Raw genomic sequence first — 14,255 nt, 5'->3', positions numbered from 1 at the left:
ACTGAATACTATCTGGTTATCACCAAAAAAAAAAAACAGATATGGGCTGGCAGTCTGAACAGTTTCAGAATTCCAGGCTTTTGAATTCATCAAAGGCCCCAAGGCAGTAATTCATCCTTGGATAGTAGAATTACTATAGTGACAAACAGAAGAAATTATATTGTTCATTAGAGAGCAACACTGGTTTGGAACATATGATGTGTGAAATAAGTTGGACAGTTTCAGTTTTGTGAAAAGGACGGTGTTGTGATCATTTCTCCGTCACCATGTGAACGCCTGCCTGACAGGATGATATCACTTTTTTTAGCTCCAAATGACAACAAAGTGAACAAAGCTGCGTTAAGTGCTGCAAAAATTAGCTCTTGAGTTACTCGGAGGAAAACAATACTTCTTTTCATTTGTTGTGTTTCTGTTGCTCCGTTTCAGCTTGTCAACAGCAGTGCCAAGTCCCCACTTGGGATTTGCCCAAGCCGGTCCTGTTACCTTTGTTGCAAGATGTAACAGGAGAAAAATGCTCCATCAATCACGTTGTAGATGCAGAACGAAGAGGTGGAGGAGGGAGGTTCAGAAGCTGAGAAATAAACCAGTGGAATCTCTGCCAACAACCATTTCCTGGGTGAGATGATGGGAAAACTTTCCCGCACTCTCTGGGGATGTCGTTCGTGAACACGCCGCCGTCCTCCAGAGCCTAAAGTTTTAAAGCGGAACCGAGGCACTCGGTCGGGGTGTTTTGAGCGTTTTCTGAAGTGAAATCCTCCTTTGCCTCTGTTGCTTGCTTCATCAGATAAAGACTGCCAGTCGAGGCTTAAGTGTGTCAATGAACCGGGAGGGGGCGGGGAATCTACGATAAGTGCAGCTTACCTCCTCAACTGCTCCACACCAGCCAAATAGAGATTAAACCATTTCAGCCTAATAGCACACGTCACTCAAAAGTCACACTTGAATACTTGAACACTCTCTCCTCGGGCCCCCGCCCACACTTTGCCGCCTCCCAATTTCTAATCAGCTGAAAATGCTGCAATTAACAAAAAGGCAAAGTGGCTTGCAGGACTAACTGCAAAGCCGTCGCCACATCAGAGTCTGAGCTGACATCTGTGATTGTCAGCGATTTCTCTGAATCCTCCACCAAGACTCACTGAAGGTAATTCATTTGTGATACGTTCAAAAACACACACACACACACACACTCAGTATAAACTAACACCCAGATCAAAGGCCCTGATGTCTACTGCCGCATAAAACATCGCTGTCTCTCTGAACAGCAGCGTTTGTAAACAGGACTCATTTCTTTGCTCTAATCAGTGTTGTGGATGTTGCAAAATTGCCCACTGTTCCAGAGAATTGCTCGACTGAACCCCGCAATCGTTGCTTTGATTTGTTGTTCAGCCATCTCAGATGTGGATACACCCTGTGGTCTGTAAATGAGAGCTTGTGTTGTTGCGCCAGTGTCCCTTATTTAGACATCACAGCACTCATTAGGTGCATCAAGCTGATATCAAAGTCAAAACACAGACGTCTCTGTTTTCGAAAGCGTCGGGACGGCCACAGCCCTTTAATGATGTCTGCTGGCTGTTCAGCTTAATTGTTATTTCACTGTCACTTCTCCAGTGTCTTGTCCGTTGACCTCTCCTGCCGTGCGATTTCCTCGGCTTTACTACTTTCATCACTGTCCTCTTTTATTTGACGTTCGGACAAAATTAATCCAATAGATTACTTTTCAGCTCTCTGGAAAAATGTATCACAAACGTACGTCATTCAGAAGGGAAAGCTATATTCGCAGGTTCGAGGGATCAGCATGTGCAGCACGGCTCATAATCCCACCGCTGTTTGAAGTCATCGTTGTTTCTTCATCGTCACGTTTTCACGCGAGCAGACAAAAGCACCTTTTGTATTTATCCGGTGATTGTCAATTTTGCAGGACGAACAAACAACTGCGGTGAGCCTTTCTGTCGGCCGTAGCTCGCTGGTCAATTAACTTAATAGTAGCTGCATGAATTGATTGAAAAGGCCGTCTGCATCGTTTTAATGTTTCCCGCTGACGGGACTGAAAATGAGAAGACTTTTAAAATGGTCTCAACACTTTATGCCCGCATGTCGTTGTGCTAAAAGACTCAGGCTGAAGCTAACAGGTCCGGGACAAAATGTCAACATCCTCACAACCTGATGATTCATGTGGAGAAACGTGTCGATTCAAAACACGGCGTTGTGCTTTGATTCCAGTGTCCAGTTAGTTTTCATATTTGATTTAGTCCGACCAGGGAACATGCTCCCAATACTCGTTACGCACAGAAAGAAACAACCACATTAAAATATCAAAGTCAAGGACATTTTCAAAACAATGTGCCTAAACTTGCTTTATTATCAATAAAATGTCAATGTCAAAGGAAATGTTCAAACGACATGCAGTGGCAGAGTAAAGGAGAGCATTGATAAGGGATGGATCATCTGCCCTAATTGTAAGCTTTATTAAAAAAGTATGTGAGTAGGTTAAAGGTGAAATATTTTAAGATTAAAGTAGCCGTCTTGTAAAACCACTTTGTACATCATAAAGTGACAGTGAGTCACCGTAGCTTCCTGTCTGCTCTCGGTCCGATTACAGGAGTGTGTCACTTTGGTCAAATTAAATTCTTGCCCTGCCATTAGTCAGTTGGTAACAGTTAAGCCTGTAGTCTACGTTACAGCGTCTTTATTTCAGTTTTTAGCCAAAACAAAAGAGCGACATCAAAACCACATTGATTGCATGTGAAATGCTTTACGCACTGTTTGTGTTGTCGTTAGCTGCACTACAGATTCCTTTTCAATCGTCCAAACCAGGTCGGTATGCTTGGTTTGTTTGCTTCAGTTTGGTGGATGACGAAGTCGTTTAGCTTGTCACATACAAATATTGAACTGGTCTGAACCGTCCACAAAAAAACGAACTTAATATATCAACGCTGTTGGTAACGTTACACAATTAGCTGCCTTTATAAACCATCGCTTACATTTACAATGTGAGTTCAGCATCAAATTGTATTCTTTTACTTGCCAAGAACTGTCTGCAGCTGCGGAAATTAACGTCATCGTTAAATCTAGTTTTGCCTCTATTTTGCAAAGAGAGAGCGTTTCAGCCATCGTTGTATTTACTTTTATATTCACGCTAACACGAGGTGAGTAAAACGCTGGACACCGTGACTCGCTATCGCCGGTTGAGGTGCGGGATGGTATTACAGGACGAGCCCGGGCTTGTTTGTTCGTTGCAGTAGATATATTTTCAATACAACACATGACAAAGTCAAAACTGTTACTTGTTTATATTCTGTTTATCATTTTTGTTGACTTTTTTATGTTCTACAATTAAAAATCTTACATATCACACCTTTCAGGAAAAATGCAAGATCAAACTACCTTTGGTAAACATGACACAAACTCGGGTAATGTTGGCTGTGCTGGCTGACATGTAACCTCACTTTAAGCAGATATATATGCAATTTACATCATTCCTCACACTTTTGCTTGTATTTTTGGTTTTGGAAAGGCAAAAAAGGAAATCTACACTACCCTCCAACTGTCTTTAAATGCAGAGTATCGGTCTTGGAAGAGCCCGACACACACCGCTTCAACGTGCAGGGAAATCCAAAGCTGGTAACCTGCCATACCTGGTTATAGATGCCAAGCTATGATCGCTGGAGGGATTGAACAAATGCTTAACTGGATAGCTTTTCACAACAAACCTCTGTTGGAATCAAACCAAATATGAATAACTGATCTCTTTGTTTTTGAGTGCCAGGCTGTGTGTTAACAGACTTCAGTTGGGTAGCTCTCCCTGGTTCCCATCATGTATTCTGGATTTGTGGTGCTGGAGCTGCACCACCCTTTTGTTTACGTGTGGATCACGGATTGTGCCTTTAAAACTCAGAGGAGATAACAGTTAAAGGACTTGTAAGATGGATATTTTCTGCAGTGCAGCAGTTGAGATGAGTGGTATAAACAAAGAGATGACGTGTCCCCCACTGAGACAGCTCCTCTGATAGGTGGTGGCGTGACAACTTCTCTCAAGCAGCCTCTCGCTTATTGTCTTCTGTTTTCTTTTGAAGAAAGATTAAACAGTCTCTTAGTCTCATTTGATATTTCAGTGGGATAGCGGTGCTCTTGAGCAGCATTGCGTCGGGATTGTGTCGTGGATGCTGGAAATTGATTCAAATACTGCAGCAAAGTCCATGAGGGGCTGAGTCTCCAGATTGCATCAGGAGGATTGTCTACAACTTGTCCAGGCAGACACTCTGCTTGTCTATTTATTTTTCGCTCCATATCTCTTCCTTCATTTCAGTGCACCACTGGTATGAGCGTGTCACATCCAGCATGTGGACTTTGTCATGTTTATGGTGATGTTCATGATATGAATCTATTGTCCCTCAGGTTTACACCAGATATGGGAAATGCTACACTTTTAATGGCAACAAGACTACATCCAGGAAAACCAAGCAGGGTGGAATGGGAAATGGGCTGGAGATCATGTTGGATATCCAGCAGGATGAGTATCTACCCATCTGGAGAGAGACAAGTAAGCCTCAAAACTATTTGTCCGTTGTAATCCTATCCTGTTTCTACAGCATGAGACACCTCTGCTGCAGTTTAAATCAAAAACAACCTTCCTCATTCTGTTTGGGTCATGCACCCTAAATAATGTATGTTTTGATTGCTTTGCTGCGCCTGAAAACAATTATTTGTAAAAAGGGAAATCCTGAACGAAATACACCACCTCAGATTTGTGCTTGCGTTGTAGATGTCACATGCTATTAATCCCTACTGGCTTATTTTTCCAAACTGACTGAAATATGGTTTGCAGTTAGCGTCAAAACCGAGTCCAAGCTGTCAGATGAGGCAGTCATCTGAAATCCCTTTGTTCTCTGCCTTTGCCCGTGCTTTGTTTCATCCTGATGAGAAGATGAGACGTCCCTGGAGGCCGGCATTCGGGTTCAGATCCACAGTCAGGACGAGCCTCCCTACATCCACCAGCTGGGCTTCGGCGTCTCTCCGGGCTTCCAGACCTTTGTTTCATGTCAGGAGCAGAGGGTAGGTCTTCTTCATCACAGCATGCCGTACCGCTTCTCTCCTCCTTCTCCTCCCCCCCCCCCCCCCCCCCCCGACCCCCACCACCAGATTACTGTTCTCAATGCAACTGTTTGCCCCTGGTGGCTCAGACTGAGCGTCTAATAAATCTCTGTGTGCTTAGCTGACCTACCTGCCCCAACCCTGGGGGAACTGCCGCTCCACCAGCACAGAGAAGTTCCCCGGATACGACACTTACAGCATCAGCGCCTGCCGCCTGCTCTGCGAGACCAACGAGGTCCTGCGAGTGTGCAAATGCAGGATGGTGCACATGCCTGGTAAGGTCACCCCCGAAATTATCTTTACACAGAGCACAGCAGGTGTCATGGGGAAGGAAAACTGAAGTGCAGACGCATACAAATTAGTGGTGCATTCTCTCAGATAAGTGTAAAAAGAACTGAAGACCCGTGAACCATAATAACTACATGTGTGATTGGAACCTAAAAACAGATGAATCAAAATGTTGCTGTTGTTTTGTGCCAACTTTAAGGTCATGAAGTGCCGCATATATAGTAACAAACTTAAATTGGAATATTTGCTACTCCAGCAGAGTGAATATTTTCAAATATTTTCCTCTGTTTGTACAATAGTTTAGACGAGCATAATTAAGAAAATGACAGCCAGTCAGACCGGTGTTCTCTTGATGTTTGATGACCCATTCTGCAAAACAAGCCATCATTTTGGGTCCACTTGAATCATTCCAGCACAGCTATAATTTGAGCTGCCACATGTCTGACCTTGATGCTTGATATCTGGAGTGGGATGCTCTTCAGCAGGGCTGCCAGCTCTCTGGCCCACAGACTAAAGTCTCTGAGTTTTGGATCATTTTGCTCATCTATTTCTATCTATTCAGAAATTGTTCTGTTGTCCTCTCGTGGCCTTCATTATAATTGATTATTATTGCTGTTCTTGGTTGTTCTTGTGTTTGGTTTCCACTCGTAGATCGCTTGCAAACTGCACATATTTTACTTGCATAACGACATATGGCCTGTAGAGCACGTGTCTAATTTAAACCCAGTCTCATGGATCGCAGAACAAATAGTGATCTACCAGCTGGGCTTCGGCGTCTCTCCCCTTTTGGTCCTAAAATTACTCAAAACAACATAATATTTAATATTAATTAAACATAATTAAATATTATGTTGTTTTGAGTAATTTTAGGACCAAAATTAAAATAGGAAACAGAAAACACGCTTTGATGAGGCCCATTGTAATGTAACTAATTATTTCTATTAACATTATCATTATCAATGGGAACGTTTTGTGCCTCTAATCAAATCGTTGAAATTTGTATTATGATGGTGATATATATCAATGACAAGTCTGAAAACATTTTAGTGGCTCTATGAGGCACTAATTAGACACAGCTGTGCTTTAAGCTAAATGCTGCCATATGTTGATGTTTAGTAGCTTTCATTTTTACAATGGTCACCGTCTGTGTTTAGCATATTAGCATGTTATCCATTTGTTTAATGGCCGTTGTCATCAGGATCATGGATATGGCAAACAGGGTCCTCCTCCACCTCCAATTGGCTCAGTGAGCCGTGATCGTTTATATATATATGTACCAGTAACAGGCGTACCGACCCTTCACCGTCATGGTAACAACATTAAACATGTCTTGACAACTTGTAACATTGTTGTAACAGCGTCGCAAGGTTGATAGGTTGATTTTAGGCACCAAAACTACTTAGTTAGGTGAGGGAAAAAATCAATTGTGGTTTGATTTCAAATAAATGTGTCCTACATAAGTTACATCATTTAAGTTAAATAAGGTTTTTGACTTATGTACGTAACTTAAAAATAAGTTAACGTGAAAGAGCAGGACCTGGGAAAAAAAAAAAAAAAGCTGCAGTCAAGTTGGGCAGGAACTCACAGAAACTCATATCCTTTTAAATCTAATCCGGATTTCATGAAATGTTCTCAGACCCAGATATCAGTTTGTATACAGTCTTCAGTTGTTTTAATTATGGCATAGGAGCCTATTAATATGCTGTACAGGCGATCTGTGATTTGTGGCTCGACCTCCATTTTACATGTATTGTCATGTAAATCAGCATCTAATTAGTTTTCCGCTGTAAATAAATCAAGGGAGCAGACCTGTCCCTCTCAAACAACATGAATAAATTGAAAACATTCATCAATAGTTAAATACAGAGGAAAGAAACACAACAGCTTTCACTATTGATAAATCACAAGACTATCAGAGCTTCACATCTTCACAGATGGTATTTTAGAAACACATATCCCATTTACCATGTTTTTATGTTGTTAAACACTTCACTAATGAAATCAATCCAATGTTGAAATACAACAGGCTGAACTGTAATACATTGTGTGCAGTTTTTTGATCTGTAATCTGAATACATTTTGCTTCTCTGAACTTCGACCCACAACATTTATTCTGTTCACACAAATAAACTTTCAAAATCAGACAAATACTATCAAAATCTCTCCAATTCAACAAAAACAAAAAGTTTCTGTAGAACATCAAATTGTTGAGGCAGCATCTAAACCAATCAGCTGTTTTATTAGGCGACAGTCAGGCGCTTCCCAGCATGCCCTGGGGCTGTGCAGTCGGTGGAAAGCAACTGCGGGGCCTGGCTCCAAAAAAACTACCACTGCTTTGATCTTTATCGCCGGCTACGTTAAATGATGTCAGAGCAAGTCGGGCTCAAAGTCGGACTGAAATCTAACCAGCGTCCGTTGTGCGCCGATCGCCATTGATTGAATCTGCACTGACCCGACTTGTCTCAAACAAACCATTCGTCAATCTATTTTCTCCCGTCATAATTAACACGGCCACTAGAGGTCGCATAGAAGATGCAGTTTGCCGGGTTTGAACCGTAATTATGGGAGTGATGACACCTGCTAACAGCCTTTTAATGGTCTGCTCAAATTAAATGTGAATCTCCTGGTGGTCCTGCAGAAAAAAATAATGAGGAAACATCCTTTGGAGACCATTATTGTTTGTACAAACATCACAGCAATAAATCTAATAGCTGTTGAGACGTGATTCAAAATAATCTCTGTCAGGTTGATCATTTCTGTATGAGAACATTGGTCGTGCCGGCATTAAAACAGGCGCTCTCATCAGTGTGGGGCTGCAGTACGTTAAAGAGTTTAGTCCCACAAACACTAAGTGAGACGTTTGAACTTGTTCAGCATGTGCGTCATCATGGTCACAGTGCAGGAAGTCGAGGAGCTGAGTCAGTGGATACAGGCTGTTCGACGGATGTGTTAACAAGTAGGCATGTGGAGGATGGTAGCTCTTGTTGTTTAGAGGCATTAAAGGTACAATGTCTGCATTTGAATTACATTCGCACGGTGCAGCTCATATTTACAACTGATTGAATAAACTGAACAAACGAGTCTGAGACATTTGATTTGAAGTAGAAACAAGTTCTGATACTGTTATCCAATTTGCTGTTGCAACTGAATTGTTGTATTCATACAGTATTCACAGTTTTTTGTTGCCACGGTTATTTCGTCCCTATTCTGTCCCTCTTCCATCACCTGGCAGGTTTCTATTAAAGTGCGTCCAGGTCACTATTACAACACATCTTAAACAAAAATGACCAAAAAATCGGAAACCGCCATTCGCACTTGGATCTTTTTCTGTTTTTACATACAGAGTTTTAGGGGTGAGTGAAGCGCATTATTAAAATATAACAGTAGAGATAAAACAATATTGTGATGTAAGGTGAGAGTCCATTCCTGTGGGTACTACACACACATATCGGACAGATAAATAGAGCAATTTGAAATGTTATGGCCATCCCAGTTCAGAACAGAGTGTTTAAAGTGCTCGATACTCCAGTCTTAAAACATCTCCCACATTTACAACATTCACCTTTGACCTTTTACCTTTATATTTATATATATACATATATATAAAGTTACACATTTGCACTTCAAACTAAGATTTACAAACTGTAATAGCCAGACAACAGTGGCAGTCTGACCTGTAGAGTGTTTGGCTAAGTGACTGTTAACGTCCGTGACAAACTAGTTACCTGAAACATTTCCATTGCCACTTTACTTGTTTACTGTTTTCTATGTCAGTCACATTAAAAAATAGAATGCAAATGGAAAATGATTGGTATTTTTGACATACTGGATGTGCACAAGTAAATATTTGATCCTTTTTTAAACAGTGCCCACAAATTAAGGCAATATACTTGAACACAACAAAGAAAATTTGTCTTTTCAATGAATTTTTTTTTTAACAAAAATATCAATGAATGTAATATTCTATTGTGGAAAAAGTACCAATACACTCTTGGTATCAGAAGCCAGCTTCAGCTCCAGAGAAATAACTCCTTCTAGTCTGTGACATCAACTTGCTGAATTTTTTTTTTGACCACTCCTTTTTGCAAAATACCTTCAGTTCCAGGATGTTTGAGGGTTTTCTTGCATGTAGAACCTGTTTCAAATCTCCCCACAGCATTTCAACGGGACTAAAATTCAGGCTTTTTTTTTTCTTGACTAGACCATTTTATAACCCACATTATCTTCTTTTAAAAGCATTCTTGGTGGATTTCTAGTGTTCACAGGATCATTATCCTGTTGAAAGATCCACTTCTGGTTCAACTTTAACTTTCTGAGATGGCCTCACATTATCTTCAAGCCATAGGTGCCCAGTTCCTGAAGCAGCGGAGCAGTCACAAAGCAGGATATTACCACCACCACGCTTCACTGAATGTCTTTGGTCTGCTCCAAACATGTCTACCAGTAATGCTGCCAAACCACTCCATCTCTGTTTCATCTGCCCAGAGCACATTTCTCCAAACAGCCTGGTCTTTGCCTCCATGTCTGTCGGTAAATTTTCTTTTTGGACATCGAAAGCTTTTTCCTGACACGCCTCTCGTGCAGGTCAGATTTGCTCAATCTGTTTCTGACTGTAGATGCATGTGCCAAGACTCACCTGCAGATCCTGTAATCAGATTTGGGGGTTATTGGAGACTGATTGTTGCATCACATGGTCTACTCTTGGTCTGGCATATTTTGCTGGGTCTGCTGCACCTGAGCAAAATTGGCAGTGCTGAAACTGATTTGCTGATAGTGGAAGGATTTATTTCAAACCTTTTGGAAATGGTTTAAATTCTTTGCCAGACTCAAGGTCATGCACAACCTTTTTTACTGAAAAGCTTTGAACGTTTTTTTTAGACCTCGCCATGATGACACTTTAGTAGAGAGAACACCAGACCCTCCATGTCAGAGGTTTAAATGAGACAGTTTTAACTTGTCGGTCCCTGAGGAGGTTCGAATCTTCGGCTCCTAATGCGGAACCCCTGATTCTAATTTTATATCGGGATGTTCTGACTTTTTCCATACTATAGAATAGGAACATTTTTAATTCTGTTCTAAGAACAGAACAGAGGTGTTTACAGAGCAGCAGAATCACTGTGCTTTTTTTTGTTTAAATTATTAAAAAATTACTGAATTAAAAAGGTCTCTGTTTGAAAAAGGATCAAATGTTTGCTTTCTCAAATATGCTGAGAAGTCTTAACATTTCTGTGGGATGTACTTAATTTTTCACATGACTTTATATCAGATCCGCGCCTGATAAAAAAAATTTCCTGTCTCATCAATCAGTTGTCTGGAGAAGCTGCAGACTTTTCAGCAGGTCTTTATTACAACAATTTTTCAAATGAATGACATAATTGAATTAAAAAAACAGAAAAGGGACAGAAGCATGGACGAATTTGAATTAATAGGAAGGACAGAGCAGAAGTGTTCGGAGAGCAGCAGAATGACTTTGTTTTCTATGATGATGTATCACATCAGATATGATATTTCTTTTTTTCAAGGAAACTCTATTGTTCAGGTCTGACATACCATGAGAGTCCTCTGATTCCCTGAATGTGGGGTAAAGATCCCATAAAGGACACCACGACCTTGTGAACTAAAGTGTGATGATGAGCGTGGATTGTGCTCACAGTGGAGACAGCATGTCTGACTCTGTTAGGAATTATCAAGCCAAGGACACATTCATATCCTCACCATATCCTATCTTCAGCTCATCTCCACGATTTCCATCACACTTGTGTCAGATATAATAGATGTGGAAGAGGACTACGGTCAGGTAGAGGGTAGCTCACATTAGTTTACTGCACTTATCATTTAGAAATCCAAATTATTGTTTAATGTCGAGGGAAAGCTGTCCATTAAATCACAGTGGGCGGATGATTCAAAAGATTGCCAAGAGAAAATGAAGCCAAATTGTGAAAAGAAAATAGTTTTCCAGCCTCGATGTAACCACACAGTACTGTATCACAGTTTTGTGCACTTTGCACAATTGACAATATCTATTATTTTTCTGCAGCCGTCCTCTGTAGTCACAGCAGCAGTGTCACAGTTTGCTATAACAGATTTGTAATTTGTTTGTTATCCAATTATTTTTGTGTGCTCACACTATCCAGCGACTCTTTACACTTTACTTAAAATGCCAGAAAATTGTGTATAATCATCTTTGGTACCGGTTGTGTTGATTTTTAACTTGTGTTGTGTTTGTTTCTTGTCTTTTTAGCTGAGTTATATTGTTTTTTTATGTTTTCATGTCCATATTAATTGCTACATCCACCAAGCAGATGATGTTTTCATTTTTATGCATCAGTGTTTGTTTGTCAGTAGGATTTTACAAGCCGATTTCAAAATTTGGTCAAACAGATGAGTGTATTTTGAGGTGCATTTTGCTGCTTTGTGGCCGTTTATAAAGCTCGTAACTCTTGAAGTGCGAGAAGTAGAAGTAAAGAATTGTGTTTTTCCCAGATTTGCTTGGTCCAAGATAAATATTTCAGTGTTTCGGTCTATTTCTATATTTGGATGACCATCCAAAAAGCTATTAAGTTGTTCTTGTTCTTGATGTGTGGACAGCATACAGAGACACTGAACTGCTTTTGCCTCCACACTCAACGTTTCTCAAAATAAAATTTAAAGAATGATGTTGAATAATAAATAATATGTAATAATGACTTCTTCACATCACTGCAAGTTATTTCTTCTCTGTCAGAAGAAAGTATGAAAAGTCAGCCTGTATTCAGGATCAGTTGAAAGTGTGTACAGATCACCTCCTCAGATCATCAGACATGATGTCGCTGTATTAATTGTCATTTCTTAGTGACTGCGAAGGAGACTTCCACCAAACATTAACCCTATGAACATTTCACAGCGGGTCAAACACACATCTGCCAATTAATTGTGCCGCTGATGAATACCTGTCATTAATGGCCCGGGCAGTATGTTTGTCTGCAAGGAAGTGACTCATTGATTGGTTTTTAAAGACTTTCTAAATATGCCTCGCGGGTGGAGCCAGCATGCTCCATTTCTCAGTGCAATCAAGGACAGACGTCCAAGATGGCTCTGTGGATGGAAGTCGTCCTCTGCGTGCCTGCCTTCATTTGGAGATGAATGATAAGCTGTGGAGTGTTGTTCACCACCACGACTGCTCATTGTAGCGGACACGGGTCACCGATCATTTTGTTTCTGATTGATCAGACTCATTTTCTGTTCTCCTCTCCAGGAACTGCAGATATCTGCCCTCCCAGTAAAATCAACTGTGTTGACAAAGCACTTGGTAAGAAACAATCTTCCTTCATTTCTTTTCTCATTACAACAGATACCCCCAAAGGGAAATGGAAACACAATCAGTAAATATGATAAGGATTTTTTTTTTTCTCGGTTATACAAATACCTGGAGGTAGACTGGGTATTTTGAAATGACTTTTCCTCATTGTGTTTTAGTCACTGTCGAGGTTGATGGCTGTGCCGCTACCATTGTTCAGCTGTTAATATTAAACCTATGCCTCAGTCGTGCATATCTGCATCCGCCCGCCCTCAGCCTCACCTCTGACCTCTCGCTCCCCTCTCCCAGAAGAGACCGTCACTGAACCTCGGATTCAAAGGCATCCCAAGAAAAAAAGAAAAAGAAATCTTTTATTGGCATGTCAGACGTATAGGTACAATTATCATTTCACAGCCAAATAAGCCAGAAATTTAATTATGTCTCTCTTTACTGAATTCAAACCCCGGTTATTCTATGGCTGAATGAAATCTTAGATATATCTCACAAGAATGAGCCATATTCATGTGGGTCATATTCCTGAATCAAACCGTGTGAATAGAGTCACCCTCCATGAGAGGTAATGCTTTGAAGTGTAATTTATATATTTATAATTGTAAAGGTGTTTTGTTCCTACATCAGACAGAGAATATGCACCATCATGCTCCTGCATACAAATAACCTAATTGTTGGGTTATAAAATACATAAATCATCAAATTATAATTACTGCTTTCAGTGCTCCCTCCACCCGTTTTTTTCTAAAATGAATGCATTTAGAATTTAAAAAGAGAGATTGGGAAAAGCTATTTGCTCTCCCGTGTACGTTGTGTTGTTCCAGAGTTAGGATTATAAATATGTATTTGTTAATGTGCGAGTAATTCGCTCCTGCATGTTAATTGGGTGTGAGGTGCCTTGTGCAAAGTCCTCAGTTGTCCTTACTGTACTTCACTGTTCATTCTGTGAGCAGATATTGTCACAGAATTCCTGTTGACACCACTGCTGCAGATGTTGTCTATTAGATACTACGGACAGACTGACTCATCAGTTAGTGTATGTTGTACACTGCTGTATGTTATATTAGTCTGTTATTATCATGCAGGTTGTTTCTAATATGACAGAGACCACTGCTAAAGAAGTCTGTTAAACTTGGCTTAACCTGACATTTCATTGCACTTTCCATCAAATGTAAACTACGATGGAGTATTGAGCCACATTTAGAAAGAAAAATAATAGGCTTTCCAATTACATTTCAAGATTGAAGAAGAACTTTTTAGAATAAATTTAACAACTTGCTTTGTTTATTTGAATCTACAAGACGCCTTATGTAGATGAACTCTTGCAATTGTAATTCAGAATCAGTTTTAATGAACAGATGTCAGAAAATCAATGGATACACCTGCAATACAAAGAGGATACGTTGTGTCACAAGGCTCAATAAGACAATTGACCAAGTTGTTTGATCCTGAAGGTGTGGAGCTCAGACGAGGGCAACATGTTCCAACGCGCTTCCTGTGCTTCTCAACATTTTGACTTTATTCCTGAAATACATAATAACTTTATTCTCAAGAATGTGACTATTCTCAAAATATAATTTCAACTACA

The 14,255-nt window shown here is 40.4% G+C and overlaps 1 protein-coding gene across 2 annotated transcripts in view; it reads left to right on the top strand.

The window, feature by feature from the left end:
• Window positions 1-14,255, top strand: part of asic4a (acid-sensing (proton-gated) ion channel family member 4a) — a 94,391-nt gene that overhangs the window by 69,849 nt on the left and 10,287 nt on the right. For both annotated transcript variants that reach the window (XM_069698645.1, XM_069698646.1), the window contains exons 2-5: window positions 4,396-4,540; window positions 4,925-5,052; window positions 5,213-5,366; window positions 12,614-12,667. In XM_069698645.1, coding sequence (XP_069554746.1) covers window positions 4,396-4,540; window positions 4,925-5,052; window positions 5,213-5,366; window positions 12,614-12,667 — 481 coding nt within the window. The remainder of the gene's footprint in view (window positions 1-4,395; window positions 4,541-4,924; window positions 5,053-5,212; window positions 5,367-12,613; window positions 12,668-14,255) is intronic.

This window comes from Brachyistius frenatus, unplaced genomic scaffold (assembly GCF_029030835.1).
Source record: "Brachyistius frenatus isolate BFR_SWC_R1_liver_20210118 unplaced genomic scaffold, ASM2903083v1 Contig_27, whole genome shotgun sequence".
NCBI classification, from domain to species: domain Eukaryota; kingdom Metazoa; phylum Chordata; class Actinopteri; family Embiotocidae; genus Brachyistius; species Brachyistius frenatus.
This window is presented reverse-complemented; position numbering and strand designations above follow the sequence as displayed.